Raw genomic sequence first — 17,977 nt, 5'->3', positions numbered from 1 at the left:
CTTAGTGAGGACATCTAAGTGACACGATGCTAGCCGCTCACTCTGGCCTAACTGTAACTCTGACACTTACACTTTGAGCCTCAAACATGCTTCAGACTCGTCAGCATTTAGTCCCCACAACTATAGTTGCATGGCAATTTCTGGTCCTCACAATGATGTTTAAACAAATGCATACATACACACATTCTGATCAATGAGACGCACCTTGTGCTACATTTACAGCTCATTACGAAAGTGGGATTTTCCAGGTTTTCATCTAAAAATCACGTCTGGCTTTAAATCCTGATTATTCCTGCTTCTTGTCACGTATTCGTCTCACTGTTCCCTTGGCTCCTCTCTTCTTCTCTCCTTTCCATAACTCCTCTCCTCTCAGCAGAAAAGGAATGGAAGAGGAAGGAGCAGAAAGTCGAGGAGGAGGAGGATGGAGAGCTGGATGATGAGCTGTGGGGACTCAGAAAGCTTCAGAAGCAAGAGCTGAACAAGGTGGGAGACCCGGAGCCAGCTGCAGGTGCAGATGAGCTGCAGCAGTTTGAAGTTGGTCAGGAATCACCAAAAATCACCTTCACTGTCAGAAAAGCAGGAAACAAGAAGCTGCTTTTAAAAACTCTCACAGTACGATGAATAAAGCATGAGGAGTGCTGCTGCGTCAGCTGCTGTTTGGTTGGTGGGAGACTGAAAACACTGACTTCATCATGGAGATCTGAATGTGTGCAGAGATAATCTGTGCACGGGTTAAACAGCTTTAAATGTGCTTTCACTGTCGTGTGTATCCTTTAGAGGCACGGCTCATTTCAAAATAAAAGCCACGTTTTTCCTGAAGAGCACTTCAGCTCCGTCAGAAACGTCTGTTTGCAGAATCGGCTGTGTCACTCTGCACGTCCCACAGACTGTATACAAAAGATGAACACGAGCCGTTGTTCTGGGCACTTTGCATTTTGCTGTCTAACGTTGGCTCCTCTTTCGCCTTTTTAAAAACGAGATGTGACCACGAGAAGCTGGAGGGCGGAGTCAAACACAGAGACCCGCTACTCAGTCAAATCCTCGAATTTCTCCCAACAGCTGAGCTCAGTCTGCTGTGACCTCACAGCAGCCATGTTATTGGTCACATGATGTCATTAAAACACAGAGGTCCCGTTCAGGTGAAGCTTAGCAGACAGCTAGCAGCTACAGTCACCTGTGTCACCATTCACCTGTCAGTCAAACAGGCCACGCCCCTCAAACTTTAAGCCTTAATAGGATTTAAACAGGTGAGTAATAAACAGCTGTTATGAAGGAGGAAATCCCCCACAGAGACAGAAGAGTCGGTGTATCAGGCTGTGAGCATGTTTAACATGGGAGTCTCTGGGACACTGCGCCCCCTGCTGGACACCAGAGGAGCTGCAGCGTGATTCTTCAGACCTGGAGGTTGATGTTTGGTCCTCTTCAGCTCTTATCGCATGTTAGCTCGATGCTGAAGGGTCTGCTTCGGTGGAAGGAAAACGATCCCTGCGTGAAACTGCTCGATGCATTTTTCATTATTATTGTCTTTCTCAGACATGTGCAGATGTTGGGAAGGTTACTTTTAAAATGTTTTCCACTACAGATTACAGATTACATGCCCCAAAATGTATTCTGTAACATATTCCGTTACGTTACTCAATGAGAGTAACGTATTCTGAATACTTTGGATTACGGGGCGATCGTGGCTCAAGAGCTGGCAGTTCCTCTTGTAATTGGAAGGTTGCCGGTTCGAGCCCCGGCTCTGACGGTCTCGGTCGTTGTGTCCTTGGGCGAGACACTTCACCCGTTGCCTACTGGTGGTGGTCAGGCCCGGTGGCGCCAGTGTCCGGCAGCCTCGCCTCTGTCAGTGCCCCAGGGTGGCTGTGGCTACAATGTAGCTGCCATCACCAGTGTGTGAATGACTGGATGTAGTGTAAAGTGCTTTAGGGTCCACAGGGATTAAGTAAAGCGCTATACAAACGCAGGCCATTTACTTAATATATTATTATGCTTTTTACAACTACAAGTCGTCTTCTGTTTCTGTCTCGTGTCAGATTCAGTCTAATCTGGGCAAAATCATCCTGAAGGAGGAGCTGGAGAAGTCTGCAGCGCCTCTGAGGAGGAAAACCCGCTCTTTACCAGAGCGCAGCCACAACGCCGGTACACACACACACACACACACACACACACACACACACACACACTTGACATTTTTTGCGTTAGGTACAGATTTCAGAAAGAAAATACAAAAAATACAAATAAAACACAAAGAAATATAAAATAAGTAAGATAATACACAGTATGTGATTATGGGTTTGGTTGTGGAAAATATGCAAGACATAAACTTTATAGCTTAACATAACTATTCTACCACTACTTTGTGGAGACCAATAGTCACTCATGGTGACAAAGACGTCACAAAACCACAAAAATATCATTTAATACGAAGAAAATTTGCAAAGTCGAAGGAGTCTAAGCACTGTTAGTAAAAGTATCTGAACCTGAAATTCTTCTGATTTTATGAGCGTCACTTTTCAGAAAGTAAAGTGAACGAGGAAGTAAAATTTCTAAACAGCAAAACATTTTTAAAGTTTATCAGTTGTTGTAACTTTTGGTGCAAATTAAAAAACTGCAGTTTTAGTGTTTCAGGTTCAGATTTCAGTGAAGGCATCATGATGCATCGTGGAAACAGGAAGTGATGTCACCTGGTCACAGGTGACTGTCGTGACCTTTCAGAACAAAACATCTCCAGGTGGAAGGACTGATGCACATGTTGTGTAGCGTTTCCTTTCCCCCTCACAGCCCCTCCCCTCTGCTCTGCAGGGTCCAACGCCTCCAGGTCCGTGTATTTCCCAGCGCCCTCTAAGAGCGGCCTGTCCAGGGTGAGTATCCGCACACTCGCTGTGAGGTTTGACAACGAAGTCGAGCGAAGACACCAATCTGTTTGTGTTTGTTTGCAGCTGCGCTCGGCCGAGTTCAGCTCCTCGGAGAAACCTGCTGCAGGTACAAACGTCCGTCATTAAAGCTCAGGTTCAGGATTTTACAGGTGTAGTTTTACAGGTGTAGTTGTACACCTGTAAAACTACACCTGTGAAGTATTTTAGCATTTTGTGCTGAAAATTGAACTTGTACATCAGCACAAAACATCCATTCTCAGACTCGACTTTTTTCCTGCATCAGTGAACTCGTAACAGAAAATAATGAAACTGTTTGTGTCTCTTTGTGTCTCTGCAGGGCTTCAGGTACACTTTCCATTATTTTAACCTTGTTTGCAGAAACTCCTGATGAATAATTGGTGCCGGTGTTCATCATACTGTTTGTTTTTGTGTCAGAACGGGGACTCGAGGATGGACAGAGGGAACTCTCTCCCCAGCATGCTGGAGCACAAGGTACAGAAAGTAGAGCTGCCGAAGCTCTGCCAAGCTACTCTTGGATCTTTATGATGTCATAGAGGGTATCTCTGAGCGTCAGTGTGAGATAAAGAAGGATTATTATGAACTGTCACTTGTGCAAAGCTGCCCTTATAGAATAAGAATATGGAATGAGCAGGGCGGATGTATTAAACATGTCCTGTTTCCACATAACTCAGGCGCAGCAAGCAGATGGTAAAATGGCCTGCATTTGTATAGCGCTTTTCTAGTCCATAGGACCCCAAAGCGCTTTACACTACATTCAGTCATTCACCCATTCACACACTGGCGATAGCAAGCTACATTGTAGCCACAGCTGCCCTGGGGCGCACTGACAGAGGCGAGGCTGCCGGACACAGGCGCCACCGGGCCCTCTGACCACCACCAGTAGGCAAACACGGGGTTAGTATCTTGCCCAAGGACATTTGGCATGCAGCCAGGATGCAGCCTGGGATCGAACCACCGACCTTCTGATTAGTGGCTGACCTGCTCTGCCACCTGAGCTACAGCCACCCAGATAAATGTGTGAGGCTGTTTCGTCCCATCAGCGGGACACGAGGACAATGTGGTTCTCACGTCACGTCTCCTCTGCGTGTCTGCGTGCAGGTTTATCCCTACGAGGTGCTGGTGGTGACTCACAGAGGACGCAGCAAACTGCCCCCCGGTGTGGATCGGACACAGCTGGAGGTAAAAAAATGACAAACAAGACCAAGTCTCTGTCGGTACGACTCGAGCTGCTGAACCTGTTCTGATATCAAACCACATCGTTATCGATATCCGGTCTTTTAGTCTGCTGTCATCAGCTGTTTCCAGGTCCAAACTCCGCTTCAGGTCCCAAAGTCACACAAACACTGCAGCATCACTGAGAGTTAAAAACTGACTAAATCCTTTCATCATTAATAAAACGATCAGCGTTGCTGCTTTACCAGGTGTAACAAAGTTTAACATCCAGGCATCCATGAAAGCAGGAAGTTAGCTCGCTAGCTTCCAGCTAAACATTATATAGCATGTTCTGACTGAGAGATTTCTGAAAAATTCAAACGTACAGCTCTGCTATCACTTCCAACATAAATGAAGACAGAAAACTAAACAGCAGTGACGTTTGTAGGGTTACTGAAGTTGGGCTAGCTGGTAGATAATGATGTGCTACGTGATCGCTAGCTACACAGCTATGTTAGCATAACATTAGCACAGTGAAGCTGGAGGATGAACGCTAACACTTTTCCACTCGATAAAAGTTAACGTGAAGGTTCGTGATGGTTAGAGACAAATACAGTCGCAAGGCAGGATGCTGTAAACGGACCAAACTTCAGTCAGGAGAACAACTGAGATAATCCATCCACAATACGAGGTTAGTGATTAATATACTGCTGCAGGGGCTGTAGTTACAGCAGAAGGGTTTAAACACTGAGCTTTAAAATGATTAGCGGCAATAAAAACTGAGAGAAGCCGACAGTGATCACTGACTGTTTCAGATTAAATAGAACAAGATACAAAACATGTTAAAAACACAACAGCCTTCATAAACTCAGAGTAGCTCGGACCAAAGCAGGGTTCATACGTCATCACTTAAAGACCGGACAGAGTCATCCAGGGTCCAGGGCGGGCCGTCACATCTCAGAAAATTCTGTTTTATATAATTAAACATGTATTGAAATTGACTGAGCGAGAATGTTTCTTCCTCTTATCTTTAAATATTCTCAGATGATCGACCGCTGGCTGTTTAGGACCACAACGCTAGAATCATATTTAATATTTGGCAGCTTCGTTAATAAACTCTTTGATGCTCGACGACCTTGGGTTGTTTTAGACGCAGCGTGGGGTCGGTGCAGGGTGAAAAATGACAAGTGCCTTCTTTGTTCCCGCTCTCTCTCTGATTGTGGCTGTCTCTCGCCCTGCAGAGGCACCTCTCTCAGGAGGAGTTCTTCAGTGTTTTCGGGATGTCCATCGAGCAGTTCGATCGCCTCTCCCTCTGGAAGAGGAACGACCTGAAAAAAAAGGTCTGTCTCTTCTGAAGCTGCTCGCCTCACAGTCCCACGCTTCCAGCCGGCGGGACGCGGAACCAAACGGACTCCGAGCGCCATCATCAGCCGACACCCTCACTTCAGTTTTTAGACGCCTCAGGAGGCTTCAGGTTTGCAGAGAAACATGAGTGCTGCACACATTAACGTCACCGTTTATCTGCAAAACGTTAGCGATGAAGGACGGAGCGAGCACAAATAATACATCACAGAACGAGGACGAGTCTGCGGTCTGTGGCGGTTCGTGATGGGTCAGCGCTCTCACAAGACCCTCTGAACCCCTGCATCCCAGCCACAGTCGGACAACCGGCCAACATTCCTGCTGACTCCGAGTCAGCTCCTGGACTGACAAACAAACCTGTTGCAATCTTTATACGAAGAATTAATCCTATTGGCTTAGCCAGCTATGATGTCATAGTGACAGCACTTCTTTCCAGCATCAAAGAGAAAAACAAGCAGACGGTTTTATCGCAGTCGCTCGACTTCAGTCATGACAGACTGAACGCCCTCCTTAAACCTGCGGCCGGCGCACAAACTAACCCAGCGTGGTTTAGTTGATGATGTCAGCATGTCGTTTAATCACAACAAAATATAAAAACCATCTTTAGACAATTTTATTTGACCTTAAAAAACAAAAAGTGGAAGACATTAAATAATAATATAAAAGCTCAGCTTGACCTGAGTTCATAAACAAACACAGTGACTGATTTTACTGCCCATCATATGAGAACATGAGGCTAAAAAGTACTAAGAAGCTGCTAATTAAAGACCGTAAGCTGACTAAAAGGAACAAGTCATTTCTGCCTCAAGTGGCGATTACAGGAACTGCAGTTTTCTGTCAACCAAAGAGGCCACGCCCCTAATAATACAAACTTTGAAACTTTAATGAGTTTCTTAAAGTAATAGACACACCCAACCCGACCCCCAGTACAGCTGACAGTCGCCTCACAGCTGGGGAGCTCTTACTGACTGATTTTGGGGACAGACTATCCAATCAGGAGCCCCCTTTAAGCTCAAAGGGTGGTCCCTTTCTTCTCCTCTCGTTGGCTCCGGTTGCTTCGAAGCTCGTTCATCATGCGTTGATCCACAGCCTCCGCTGGCTGCGATGAAACCGTCTCCTCCCAGTTTTTTTCTTTCTAGTTCAGCAGAAGCCACTGCCACACACACACACACACACACACACACACACACACACACACACACACACACACACACACACACACACACACACGTTTTCATATCTTAGTGAGGACATCTAATTGACATAATGCTAACCATCAGAAATGAATGCCTAACTGTGACCCTGACACTAAACACCACCTTTAAACTCGGGGACGGGCACTTTGTCCCCATAAAGGCTGTTGATCTCCACAAGTATAGTTACATGCTGGTTTTGTCCTCACAAAGATGTCTAAACAGGTGTACACACACACACACACTTCTGAGAGATGTTTGCAGTGCAGGCTGAGCTCTGACGGCTCTGGTTCCTCCAATCAGCGTCTGCGAGTGTTGCTTAGTGACCAAATGATGTGCAGCTATTTTTTAACCTACATAAAGAAAGTGGCATGTTTGTTATTAATGGAGTCTAACTAAAAATGAAATGATAGATCCTGAATGTTGACGAGAACACGGCGGGCGAGTTCAGCTCTTCTGTACGTGTGACGTCATCACTCTTTGTTAAATATATGTAATGAAACATCCACCAGCTGCACTGAATATCAGCATGTTTCACAGCTGTAGGTGGTTAAACCCGCGCGGGCTGGACTCAGGACCGGACGTAACGGTGGTATACAAATCATTTTTAATGTGTTGGTAAATCAAGGCCAGCAGGTCTGAAAAGGAGAGGGGATTTCCTCCCTCCACGAGGTGCAATCACAAAGTTCTGCAACAAATAAAAATCAAACGTGTTTCTGGATTCGTACGATGACTACGTACGATGGTGATGACTCTGTCTTAAACCACAACTCAGAGACCAAACGCAGCATCCCTGTCGCTGTGTGCTAGCACAGCGTGCCAGCCGCTGACTGTTGCATTGAAGAAAAGTTGATTTGTGTTTGTTTCACAGCTTAGAGCGCCAGAGGCCTGAGGGTCAGACTTCAGAGCAGGACATCCAATGAGCAGAGGTGGGCGTGGTTAGACAGCGCCTCGATGCGGTCACAGGTGGGCGTGGGAACATAGACCCGGTGATAACTCGGGAGCTTCACGCTTGCCGACAGGTGCATCAGGTCCCCTCCACCCGTGTCCGCTGAGAGCCGCCACCTGAGACTCGGACGGGTTTGATTTTTGTTGTTGGAAAACTTGTGATTGCAGCTCGTTCACATCAGCAATACGAGCTCGTCATTAAATCAGGACTTTATGAAGCTGCTGCTCGTCTGCTGTTAGCGTCCATCAGAGTCTTTTTACTGATCTTCAGTTTCACATAGTTTGAACTGAGCTCGCTGGGCTCTGGGAGGTTTCTGACTAATTTTTGCAAAACAGTCTTTTATTCTTAAAGCTTTAAGGCCTTCTTCCTTTAATAAAGTAACAATAATAATAATAATAATAATTCTAAGCATGTAAAAACGAGGCGTTCGCGTCTCAGCTCGTTCGTTCCTTCAAGTCCGAGTTCAGTAGCTCCGCCCTGCGTGAGGTTTAAGCTCAGATCACTCTCACTGCATCAGTTTTAAAAAGAAATCACCACCGCCACTTCCTGCATCACCCGCCATCACGTCTGCCTCGCTGCTTCCTGTATCTGTGGATCAATAAAATAAAAGACTGAGGATAAAACAGATGGAGAAGTGAGACGTGTCAGAGCGAGCATCGGTCACTTTATGATTTCCTCTTTTCTTTCTTTAACTTTTCTTTTGTCTGGATGATTCTGACGCCGTTCACCCAGACGCGCTCTGATTGGTTTGTGTAGTTAGAAACAGGAAGTGATTGCTGTGACGACACATGATTGTTCCATGTTTTTCTTTTTTGTACATTGAAGTGTTTTTTCTGTTTTTCTTGAGTTCTTTAGACTCGCAGGGCGGCTTCAGCGCCCGTCAGCGTCTCTGCTCGTTCACCTGCTGCGTGCGTGATGTCAGGATGATGATGTCATATGTTATTCTAGCTTTCTTTGAAACACGCTGGTAGTTACGGGTTTGAGTTTCTCTTCTTTGGACTCGTGTTTCTCACCTCACGGCGAGCAGAACGACCTGAAGAATTACAATAACCCAAAAAACTATTTAACATATTTTTATCCTTGTTTTTCTTTGGACTCATTATGAGAGTCAGACGCGTGTTGGGAATTGTACCTCCGGCAGTTTGAGAAATACGAGCCCAGAGGTCAGAGGTCAGACTCGCTGACGAGCAGCCGCCCTGCTGCTGTACATACTGAACCACTGAATGACTTCATGCTAGTTGCTGTTGTTTTCTTCTGTGGATGCAGCTGCTGTAACAGATGAATGGTGACGTGAGTGATTAACCAGGAGTTACAATAAAGAGCATTTCTATTTGGAGAAAAAACTCTGCTTCACTGGCTTCACGTCGTCTTTGCACTGCAAACGTTTCTTTAAGACAAAAACATCTGAGTGTGTTAAACGAGCAGCGAGTCAGCCGCACTTGATTAGCGTGCCAGGTAAGCACTATTTAACTGGTAGGCAGTCCAGTAGAGCCCAGTAGAGTGTGAAAACAGATGGGACAAGATGCATGTCGTGCCTTTTGTGTACTTGACTCCTCTCCTTGTGTCCTCGTCTCTCCCACCAAAGATGCAGAGGAGGAGCCTCATTTGAACGCGATGCCAGTTAAATAGACGTTTGGCACAACTGGATCATAAACGAGCACTGGGAGAGTGGCTCGCTTCACAAAGGAAGATGAAAGTACAATATTAGAGAAGTACAAAGAGTTTAATCACATAAATGAGAGTGAGAGCAGCACAGCTGCTGCAGAGGTCGTTTGTGGGAGGAAATATCAGCTTACAGACGGTCTCAGTAACTCAGTGAAATAACAAGTTTGCTCCTGTTGCTCCGAGATTGAAAGGATTTCCTAAATCACATGTACATAAAAAATACTGTTCTACCATCAGAAGAAGAGATAATTACACTCTGTCGATATGCCACAAAAGTGTTCCTGTGACTTTTTGTACAAACAAATGATTTTACAGGTCAGTGTGGACGTTCACCTGAGAACAGCAAAGACGTGTTGTGGTTATAGACAGGAAGCCGTTATTACACTGTGCTGCTCAGTACATGCTGAAAACTGTTATTTAATTAAACCATAAAATAAATGTGCTATTAAAAAATTAAAACATCAGTGTGACCTTAAAAACTATCGCTGGATAATAAAACACATTCATACACTGAGTGGAAACGATCCACACGAAACCATAAAAGTACAAAAGTAAATTCAGACATTTGGATGTGAAAATATTTCTTTGTAGCGACGATTTTAGCGCCCCCTCTGGTCACAAGTGGTCACTGTTCATTGCTGTGGTTTTTATTCTACTTGAAGCTGAGTTTTGGTGCCTGTCTCTTTAAGGCCCCCCTCCCTAAACGCCCACTTTCATCTGATTAGCCGTTTCTGGAAGCCTGTGGAGGGGCAGCTTATTGCATCTACGTGTCTTCCCTTTTTTTTTGATACGGAGGGTTTGTAAATTTACTAAAAAATAGTAAATAAGCATGAACACAGTATTATTAGCTAGCTGTTAGGTTTTTTGTAGCTTTTTAGCTTTACTAAAAAATATCACTTCCTGTTGTTTTTGTTTTTTTTAATGTAATGGTTTGGTTGGTTTAATGATCCAGGAACTGGCCTCCCAGCCCAGTGTTCATTCAGTGGTGCTGGTTTCAGTCATTATGCAAATGTCTTGTTTATAAGGTAGAAACCTGCAGTCAGCTGAGACTGAAGGAGTCACCTGATGATGACGAAACGTTTCTCCCACTGAAAACGTCCAGATGAACAGAATCAACCTTTTGGGGCTTTAAATGTAAACTTTTGAAATGGACGTGAAACAGTGAAATTAGTGACAGAGGTTTCCCTGAATTCTGTTCATCAGCTGCTGTTTATTGAAACTTTCACAGCTCAGTAAGTCTCTGTTTAGCATGTTAGCTAGCTAAAATACCAACATTAGCACTGAACACAGTATTATTATCTAGCTGTTAGCTTTTCAGTTTAATTTAAAAAGATTATTTCCTGTTGTTGGTTGGAAATGTAAACTTTTAAAATGGGCACGAACGAGAGATCAGCTAAGAGATCGACAGCAGCGAACGCAGCACTCATGACCAGCTTCATGTCGGGCAACAAGGTTTTTCTTGTTTTTTTTATTATGTTAGACGTGTTAAAATCCTTTGGCACACTCTCCCTGCACCATCTCTGAATAAAATATGATAGCTAGAAAAAAAAAACCCCAAAAAAACCAGTCCACACTAGTTGATGGGATGTGATATTAGCCGCGCAGCCGGTGTCAAGCAGCTGCTTTAGTTTCCCATTCCTAAAAGAATAATGAGAAATAGTGAAATTAGTGACAAAGGTTCCTCTGAATTGCTGCTGTTTTCTGCTGTTTATTAAAAATTTCACAGCTCAGTAATTCAATCTCTGTTTAACATGTTAGCTAAAATGCTACATTAACACTAAATACACTATTATTATTATTTAGCTGTTAGCATTTTTAGCTAATCAATTATTAAATACTATCAGTGACACATTCTAGACCTTGTAGTACCATATCACCCTATTAGAGCACTTCGCTCTCGCTCTGCAGGCCTACTTGTTGTTCCTAGAGTATTTAAAAGTAGAATGGGAGGCAGAGCCTTCAGTTTTCAGGCCCCTCTTCTGTGGAACCAGCTTCCAGTTTGGATTCAGGAGACAGACACTATCTCTACTTTCAAGATCAGGCTTCAAACTTTCCTTTTTGCTAAAGCATATAGTTAGGGCTGGACCAGGTGACCCTGAATCCTCCTGTTAAAAGGGAGGTTTTCCTCCATACAGTCATTGCGCTGCTCACTCGATGACTGTGTGATTGTTGGGGTTTTCTCTCTAATATTGTAGAGTTTTACTTTGCACCCCGAGGTGAATGTTGTGAATTGGTGCTAAGTAAATAAGCCTGAATTGTAAAATAAGTTATACATTTGATGGCTGGATACATGAGGATAAAGAGAAATGAGGCTGATGTCACTGTAACCTGATCAGTGTGAATAACTTTGAATCTTTGAATATGAAGCTTCAGTAGCATTTTGTGCCGGGGCCGTCTGTGTTTGTGCGACTCTCACCTTCCTCCTCTGGAAAACTTTTCCGTGTTCGATGAACAGCGCCGAAGGAGCCCGTCTCAGGGAGTTTTTAGCTGAGGCCGTCCGTCGCAGCAGAGGGTTCAGGATGCCAGCCTGGACCAGCAGAGACCAGGTTCAGAGTGGATATATTATCAACGCTCAACGGCCTCTCACAGGTCGTTCATGTACCCTCCCCCATCCACACATGTCCAGGTTCAATTTTCCTACCTGAGCGCGCTCACTGTAGATGGCCAGGGACTGTCTGAAGGAGGTGCGCTTGTTTTGCTTTGTGCTGGATGCCAAGTTGATCTCTGACCCCGCCCTCAGCGGCACTACCTTCCTGTCGGTCAGCTCGAGCTTCTGAATGCTTCGCTGCACTTCGGCCGACTTCCTGTCTGAAACGCAGAGCATCCAACCGGTCCTCCATCAGCTCCACCCAGTACTCCATCTACACGTTACACTGTTTATCCAGGACTGCTCACTAACAGCTGATGATAGGAGCTTATCAGTGATTTTGGCCAGCTGTTGGTCCATAGCGTTTACCTCTTATGGTCTTATGTTCACATTAAATCCAAACTTTACACTTTAGATACGATCAGATCTGATTTTGAAAGTAGAGCAGTCGCCCCCTGCTGGACACTAGAAAGCGTGCAGGTTTAAGGCATCTCAGTTTTCAGACACTGGTTCATGCACACGGCTGTTATTGTGCTTCATGTTGACCATTTCTGAATCAGCATCGCCAGGTTTTTAAGAAACTTTCAATTTTCATAATAAAAGCCCAGCAAACCTAATATAGGGAAAGTCTTTTATTTTGAAGTTGAGCATCATAAGGACTCACTGTGGCCGCTGAGGACGGTGTTGCTGTAGGTCACTGAGCCTTTGGACGACACCGAGCTGCAGCGAATCGAACCCTGAGAGCCGTGGAGCTGAAAGACGACATACAGGCGACGTTACGAGTTACTCCAAATAAGATTGTTTATCTTATTCTATTCTGTTGTTTTTCTCTTAATTTTTTACTGCTCTTCGACTTTCTGCTGTGACCAAAAATTTCCCACATGTGGGACTATTAAAGGATCATCTGATCTTATCTTAAATCCGAATGTTGTGCGGTGCAGCCCGTACCATGTGCCCCAGGACGGAGGTGTTGGAGTAGATGGGCTGGTCTCGGCCCGGCTCGCTCAGGTGGAAGGGGTCGTCCATGTAGGTGTTGGAGGAGGGAAACCTGCGAGTCTGCAGCCCACTGAGGACGAGAGGAAGCAAAATCAGCCCTCAACTCAGAGCCGAGATAAAGCTTTATCGGAGTTAGCGACGCTGCGCTGGTGAAATATGAACATCACGCCCACAGAATCAGGACTGCGTGTAAAAATAAGAGACGATTCAAAGGGCCTGACAGATGCTGACAGCTCAGAGATACGAATGAGCACTTGTATTCAAAAAATCTTCAAATGAATAAAATGATTGTCGCGATTGTGTATTTGACAGCCCTGATTTACCTGAATGTGACATTCAGTGTTTTTATTATAATAAATGTTATTATGATTGATCCATAAACGTGGGGTTGGGGTTGCAGTACCACATGTGACCACTAGGACGAGCTGGTGTTTCAGCCTGAGATGATGCACCTCGTACCTGAGAGTTACACCTGAGTGCTCCTGTGTTTTGTTGTCATGGTGACAGTAATACGCAGCGCCGTCCTCCAGCAGCTTCAACCACCGCTGCTTCTCCTCTGAGCTGCTCACCTGAAGGAAGGAAGGAAGGAAGGAAGGAAGGAAGGAAGGAAGGAGGACACGTTATTGAGTAACAAGTTGAAGTGAATGAATTCAAACTCCCTGTTCCACCAGCTCACCTCCAGCACCGCCATCTGGTCATCGAGCATGCTCAGTGTGATCCTGTAGCAGTGCTTGGTGTCGGGTTTGACCTCACAGCCTCTGAGCTGGATGGTGTACTGAGGCGAGCGCTCCCCCTGCACCACCTCCTCCTCCTCTCCGAACATGTTGAGGACCCCGGCCTCCACCCGACACAGTAAACTCTGCCACTGGCAGTTCATCAGTACGTTCAGGAAACCTGCCGCAGGCAAACGCCACAGCTCAGACCTCGCGTCATGTGACCTCGCTAACAGACAGGCGATGTCACAGAGGCTACATCCATCTTTGATGTACAGTTAGTTTCCATGCACATTTTTAATTCGTATATAAAAGACACAAAAACTCTCTTCAATGATCGAATCGTGCAGTTTACTGTGCTGCTCTGTCCGTACCTTTGTTCTTGCTGAGGCTGCAGCGAGCTGAAGCTTCCTCCTCGTCAGAGTCAGACTGGACTATACTGGACTGAAGGAAGAGACACGGCATTAGCAGGAAGTGCAGGTATGACCACGGCTGCTCGTTTCATGGTCACAGCTACGTTTGCTTTCTCACAGAGCAGGTTCGAGATTATTCACGCCAGGAGGCAGTGACGATCCGAGGCTGTTTGGCGCCCAGGCGAACACTCCCTCTGCAGATGTTGTCCAAGATAAGGACAATCGTGGATAACACCTCCCACCCACTCCATGATGTACTGGCTAGTGACAGGAGCACGCTCAGTGAGAGACTGAGATTACCCACAATGCACCACTGAACAACACAGGAATCATTCCTGCCTGTGGCCATCTCCCTGTACAACTCCTCCACCTAACACACTGTGAACACTGCAACAGTTACAACCTTTTTACACACGCTCTTTTCTACTCTGGAATATTCTTGTCAATTTTCTTTATATTTATTTATCATCACCTCTGTTAGTCCTTGATATTTATAACTGAGTGATCTGTTTATATTAGTGCTGTTTCTTAAATGTGTAAAATCTGTAACATAATGTATTGTTTGGAGTTTAGTCTGTTACTGTTAATATTTTTACCATTTCTTCTTGGAGAAACTGTAACGCACATAATTTCCTTTAATCAATAAAGTATTCTGATTCTGATTGGTTCAGGATGACCTGCCATTATCCAATCACACATCTGCTTACCTGGATCTGTTGCTTGTTTCTCTTCTTTTCTCTTTTTTCTAAACTGAGCACCCGATGACTTTGAACTTTTCTTGTCCATCTTGGTTTTAATTTTGCACTCCAGTATGAACACAAATCCCCCAACCCGAGGATCGCCACAACATAACCTAACACACCTACACCTTAGTTCACAGATTCACTTTGTCTCTGGTTTATTTCTGAGATTTCGCACAACCCAGGATTCAAATCATGAATCCATGATGAGCTTGGATTTACATCATTATAAATGAAATGTGCTCTATTTGGAAGCAGCAGGCCCCTCCCCTTTCGACGGGCTGTGTGTGAGACTTTAAATCATCAAACTGTAAATTATAAATTTTAAATTGTTATTGATCCTTTACCCCGAGTCCTAAAGTGTAGATTTATTTTCTTACTCTTCTTATATTTATTGTTTGTTTACTTGCACTGCTGTAACTGTATGGCGTTATTTTTGTGCCACTATTCTGAGCGCACGTAAAAAAAGGTTTGCAGGTGCAAGTGTTGCATTTTGAGGAGAAATTTATTTTGAGCAAAGAAAAGCTGAAGGTGAGTGAACAAAATTCATTGCTGCGTGCAAAAACTGTATTTCAGTGTTTGCTATTATCCACACACACACACAACAGCAGCCCCTCTCGCTCAGTTTTTGCACTTGCACTTGCGCTTGTGTTGCTCGCGCTCTCAACATTTCTGCCCGTGCACGCTCAACTCTTTTTCTACACCGTTATATTTGTGCCACAAAACCAGCCAATCACAGACTTGGATGCAAAAAAATCTGATTGGCTGTTTTGGTCTCCAATCAGCTCGAAATGACGAAATGCAATATCCCAGAATGCATTTCGTCCAAAACTCAAACGAGGCAGTGGCGGAGGAACACAGAGTGGCAGAGTTTGAAATATTACTCTTTCTGGGTCACAAAATAAACTTTTAAGATATTTTCATGCGAGAATGTTTCTGTGTGAACTTCAAATACCTGCTCAATTTATCAAGACATCACATATTTGCATAAGTGCTCTAACGTTTTTGGAGATGTTGAGAGCGCGAGTTACGTTGAAACCAATCACACCATTGTTTTTCTTGTGACATTACCAATAAGTTTGATGTGTCACATGGCCCTCTTCCTATTGAAAAAACAAAAGTTGTATCCAAGATGGCCGACTTCTAAATGGCCACCATGGTCACCACCCATCTTGAGGAGTTTGCCCCCTCACATATACTAATGTGCCACAAACAGGACTTTAATATCACCAACCATTCCCATGTTATCACAGTTTATCCATATAAATGACCCACCCTGTATACAGCACACTGCAAATATATATCTTGAGTCTTGTCAAATCCAGAAATACTCAGATGATACTGCCATTGTAATGTCTTTCAGGAATGGACAGGAATCTAAAGACTGGGACCTTTTCTTGTCTTGAGCAACTGGATTCATAAAATTATCTGCAGGCCTTTCAATTCTCATACAAATAGCAGATGAGCTAGGACTTTTTCTCTGTGATCAGAAAAATTATTGTTATTATTCTTTTTGTTCGTAAGGCATTGTCTGGCGGATGATCTGATATCGTCGTGTTGGTATTGTTCCAGGTTCAACATTGCAAGTGACCAATCACATTGTTGTGATGTTATTCTTTGGCGTGCCAAGCCATTCGTGCATTTATGAAATTCCAATGTTGCAAGGACAATATCAATTCTGCTTAGCGTTTATTAAAGGGTTAGGGTCCGTTGATTGGCGGACAGAGGCGGTTTCAAGCAGCTTAAGTACAGTTTTTTGTTTTACGGCAGTTTTTCCCGAAGTCGCAAAAGTATGACGTCACCACATTCTGATTGGTCACTTGCAATGTTGATCCTGGAACAACATTTAGTATGTTGATCTGGGAACAACACCAACACGAGGATATCAGATCGTGCTTGTCTCGCACCTCTGGTGTTTTATAAAAACTATTCCAGACTCCACTGTTAGATTATATGTTATGATATGTGTTGGCATGAACTGGAATTAATGGGTAGAAGCTGGAACTTTCCAAATAATGCCATTCTGAAGTTAGGGAAAGAGAAGCTCGTATAAACAAAGTCAAAGTGCTTTTACTCTGAAATGCAAAATGAGATTGATTTGAGATTGAGATGTTACTGCTGTCGAGGTTGTCTATGGTTTGCATGAACTCCAATTACTTAGTGGAAACAGAAATTGTCCTATTAACAGCATCCGTGTTTAATTATAAAAAGTCCCTCACAAACAATTATAATCAAGATATTGACGTGATAAAACTGTGGGGTTGTACACTGTCAATGTAGAGTGAAATGATCTCGTGGAAACAGCAACTTTGCTTTTAAGGGTTTAAGGGATTCTGAAGTCAGTGAAAGAGTGGGTCATACATGGGCAATTTCAACGGGCCGTTACTTTGAAAGGCAAAATCAAGGCGACTTGAAATTGACTTGGTATCCCCGTGATAGTGTACACTGTCGATCTAGAGTGAAATTATCCTGTGGAAACAGCAATTTTCATTTTTAAAACATTCTGAAGTAATTGAAAGACTATATCACATATGGGCAAATTCGACGGGCCATTAATTTGAAAGGCAAAATCAGAGCAACTTGAAGTTTACATGGTTTTACTGTCGGGGTTGGATACTGTTGATCTAAAGTGGCATTATCCTGTGGAAACAGCAATTTTCCTTTTTAGAGCATTTTGAAATTGTTAAAAGAGTATATCTTTTATGGTCAATTTGAAAAGTCTTTTATACTGGAAAGCAAAATCAGCCTGACTTGAAATTGATATGGTATCACTGTGGGGTTGGATACTATTGATCTAACATGGATTCATCCTGTGGAAACAGCAAATTTCAATTTAAGAGCATTTTGAAATAGTTAAAAGAGTAGGTCATATATGAGCAATTTGAAAAGGCTTTTATTTTGGAAGGCAAACACACTGACTTGATATTGATATGGTATCACTGTGAATTTTTTATTCTGAATTAATTGAAAGAGTAGTTCAAAAATAAACATTCAGAGGGCTTTTACTTTGAAATCCAAAAGGAGATGGCTTTAATATTGACATGTTGCTACTAGAATACTGGGGTACGTCATTTGTATCCAACATTAGAGTGTGCAAATGAGACTAATCGATATTTGTGAATGTGCTCTTAATTTACTGAAAGTTGGCCTTTATTTTGAAATCATGCTTCAGGAGCTTTTATTTTGAAATCAGGTTACCACATCTTTTGCCATAATACTCAGAATACACAGCGAACGTAAAACAAAGTGGAGGTGTTTTTAGCTATACATCTTATACATGTAATACATTTATTACCAACCTGAGTTTATC

At 43.7% G+C, this 17,977-nt stretch overlaps 2 protein-coding genes across 9 annotated transcripts in view; one reads left to right on the top strand and one right to left on the bottom strand.

Moving 5' to 3' along the window:
• The window catches only part of LOC309719719 (dematin-like), a 31,129-nt gene extending 20,660 nt beyond the window's left edge, over positions 1 to 10,469 (top strand). For 5 of the 7 annotated variants that reach the window (XM_082556034.1, XM_082556035.1, XM_082556038.1 and 2 more), the window contains 7 exons: positions 374 to 483; positions 2,034 to 2,139; positions 2,803 to 2,861; positions 2,940 to 2,990; positions 3,312 to 3,368; positions 3,996 to 4,076; positions 5,291 to 10,469. In XM_082556034.1, the coding sequence (XP_082412160.1) occupies positions 374 to 483; positions 2,034 to 2,139; positions 2,803 to 2,861; positions 2,940 to 2,990; positions 3,312 to 3,368; positions 3,996 to 4,076; positions 5,291 to 5,404 (578 nt within the window). In that variant the 3' untranslated portion in view covers positions 5,405 to 10,469. The remainder of the gene's footprint in view (positions 1 to 373; positions 484 to 2,033; positions 2,140 to 2,802; positions 2,862 to 2,939; positions 2,991 to 3,311; positions 3,369 to 3,995; positions 4,077 to 5,290) is intronic. The other 2 variants (XM_082556039.1, XM_082556040.1) reach the window with 1 other exon arrangement.
• Positions 6,222 to 17,977, bottom strand: part of LOC309719715 (actin filament-associated protein 1-like 2) — a 26,352-nt gene continuing 14,596 nt past the window's right edge. Inside the window, exons 9-16 of one of the 2 annotated variants that reach the window (XM_082556027.1) lie at positions 13,889 to 13,958; positions 13,478 to 13,695; positions 13,261 to 13,370; positions 12,754 to 12,871; positions 12,470 to 12,557; positions 11,860 to 12,026; positions 11,635 to 11,745; positions 6,222 to 6,564 (exon numbers count right to left, since the gene is read on the bottom strand). In XM_082556027.1, coding sequence (XP_082412153.1) covers positions 6,547 to 6,564; positions 11,635 to 11,745; positions 11,860 to 12,026; positions 12,470 to 12,557; positions 12,754 to 12,871; positions 13,261 to 13,370; positions 13,478 to 13,695; positions 13,889 to 13,958 — 900 coding nt within the window. In that variant the 3' untranslated portion in view covers positions 6,222 to 6,546. Of the gene's footprint in view, positions 6,565 to 6,602; positions 10,857 to 11,634; positions 11,746 to 11,859; positions 12,027 to 12,469; positions 12,558 to 12,753; positions 12,872 to 13,260; positions 13,371 to 13,477; positions 13,696 to 13,888; positions 13,959 to 17,977 lie in introns of those variants that run through there. The other variant, XM_082556026.1, reaches the window with a different exon arrangement.

Source organism: Aulonocara stuartgranti, assembly GCF_965226115.1.
Source record: "Aulonocara stuartgranti genome assembly, chromosome: 12".
In the NCBI taxonomy this organism is placed as follows: domain Eukaryota; kingdom Metazoa; phylum Chordata; class Actinopteri; order Cichliformes; family Cichlidae; genus Aulonocara; species Aulonocara stuartgranti.
This window is presented reverse-complemented; position numbering and strand designations above follow the sequence as displayed.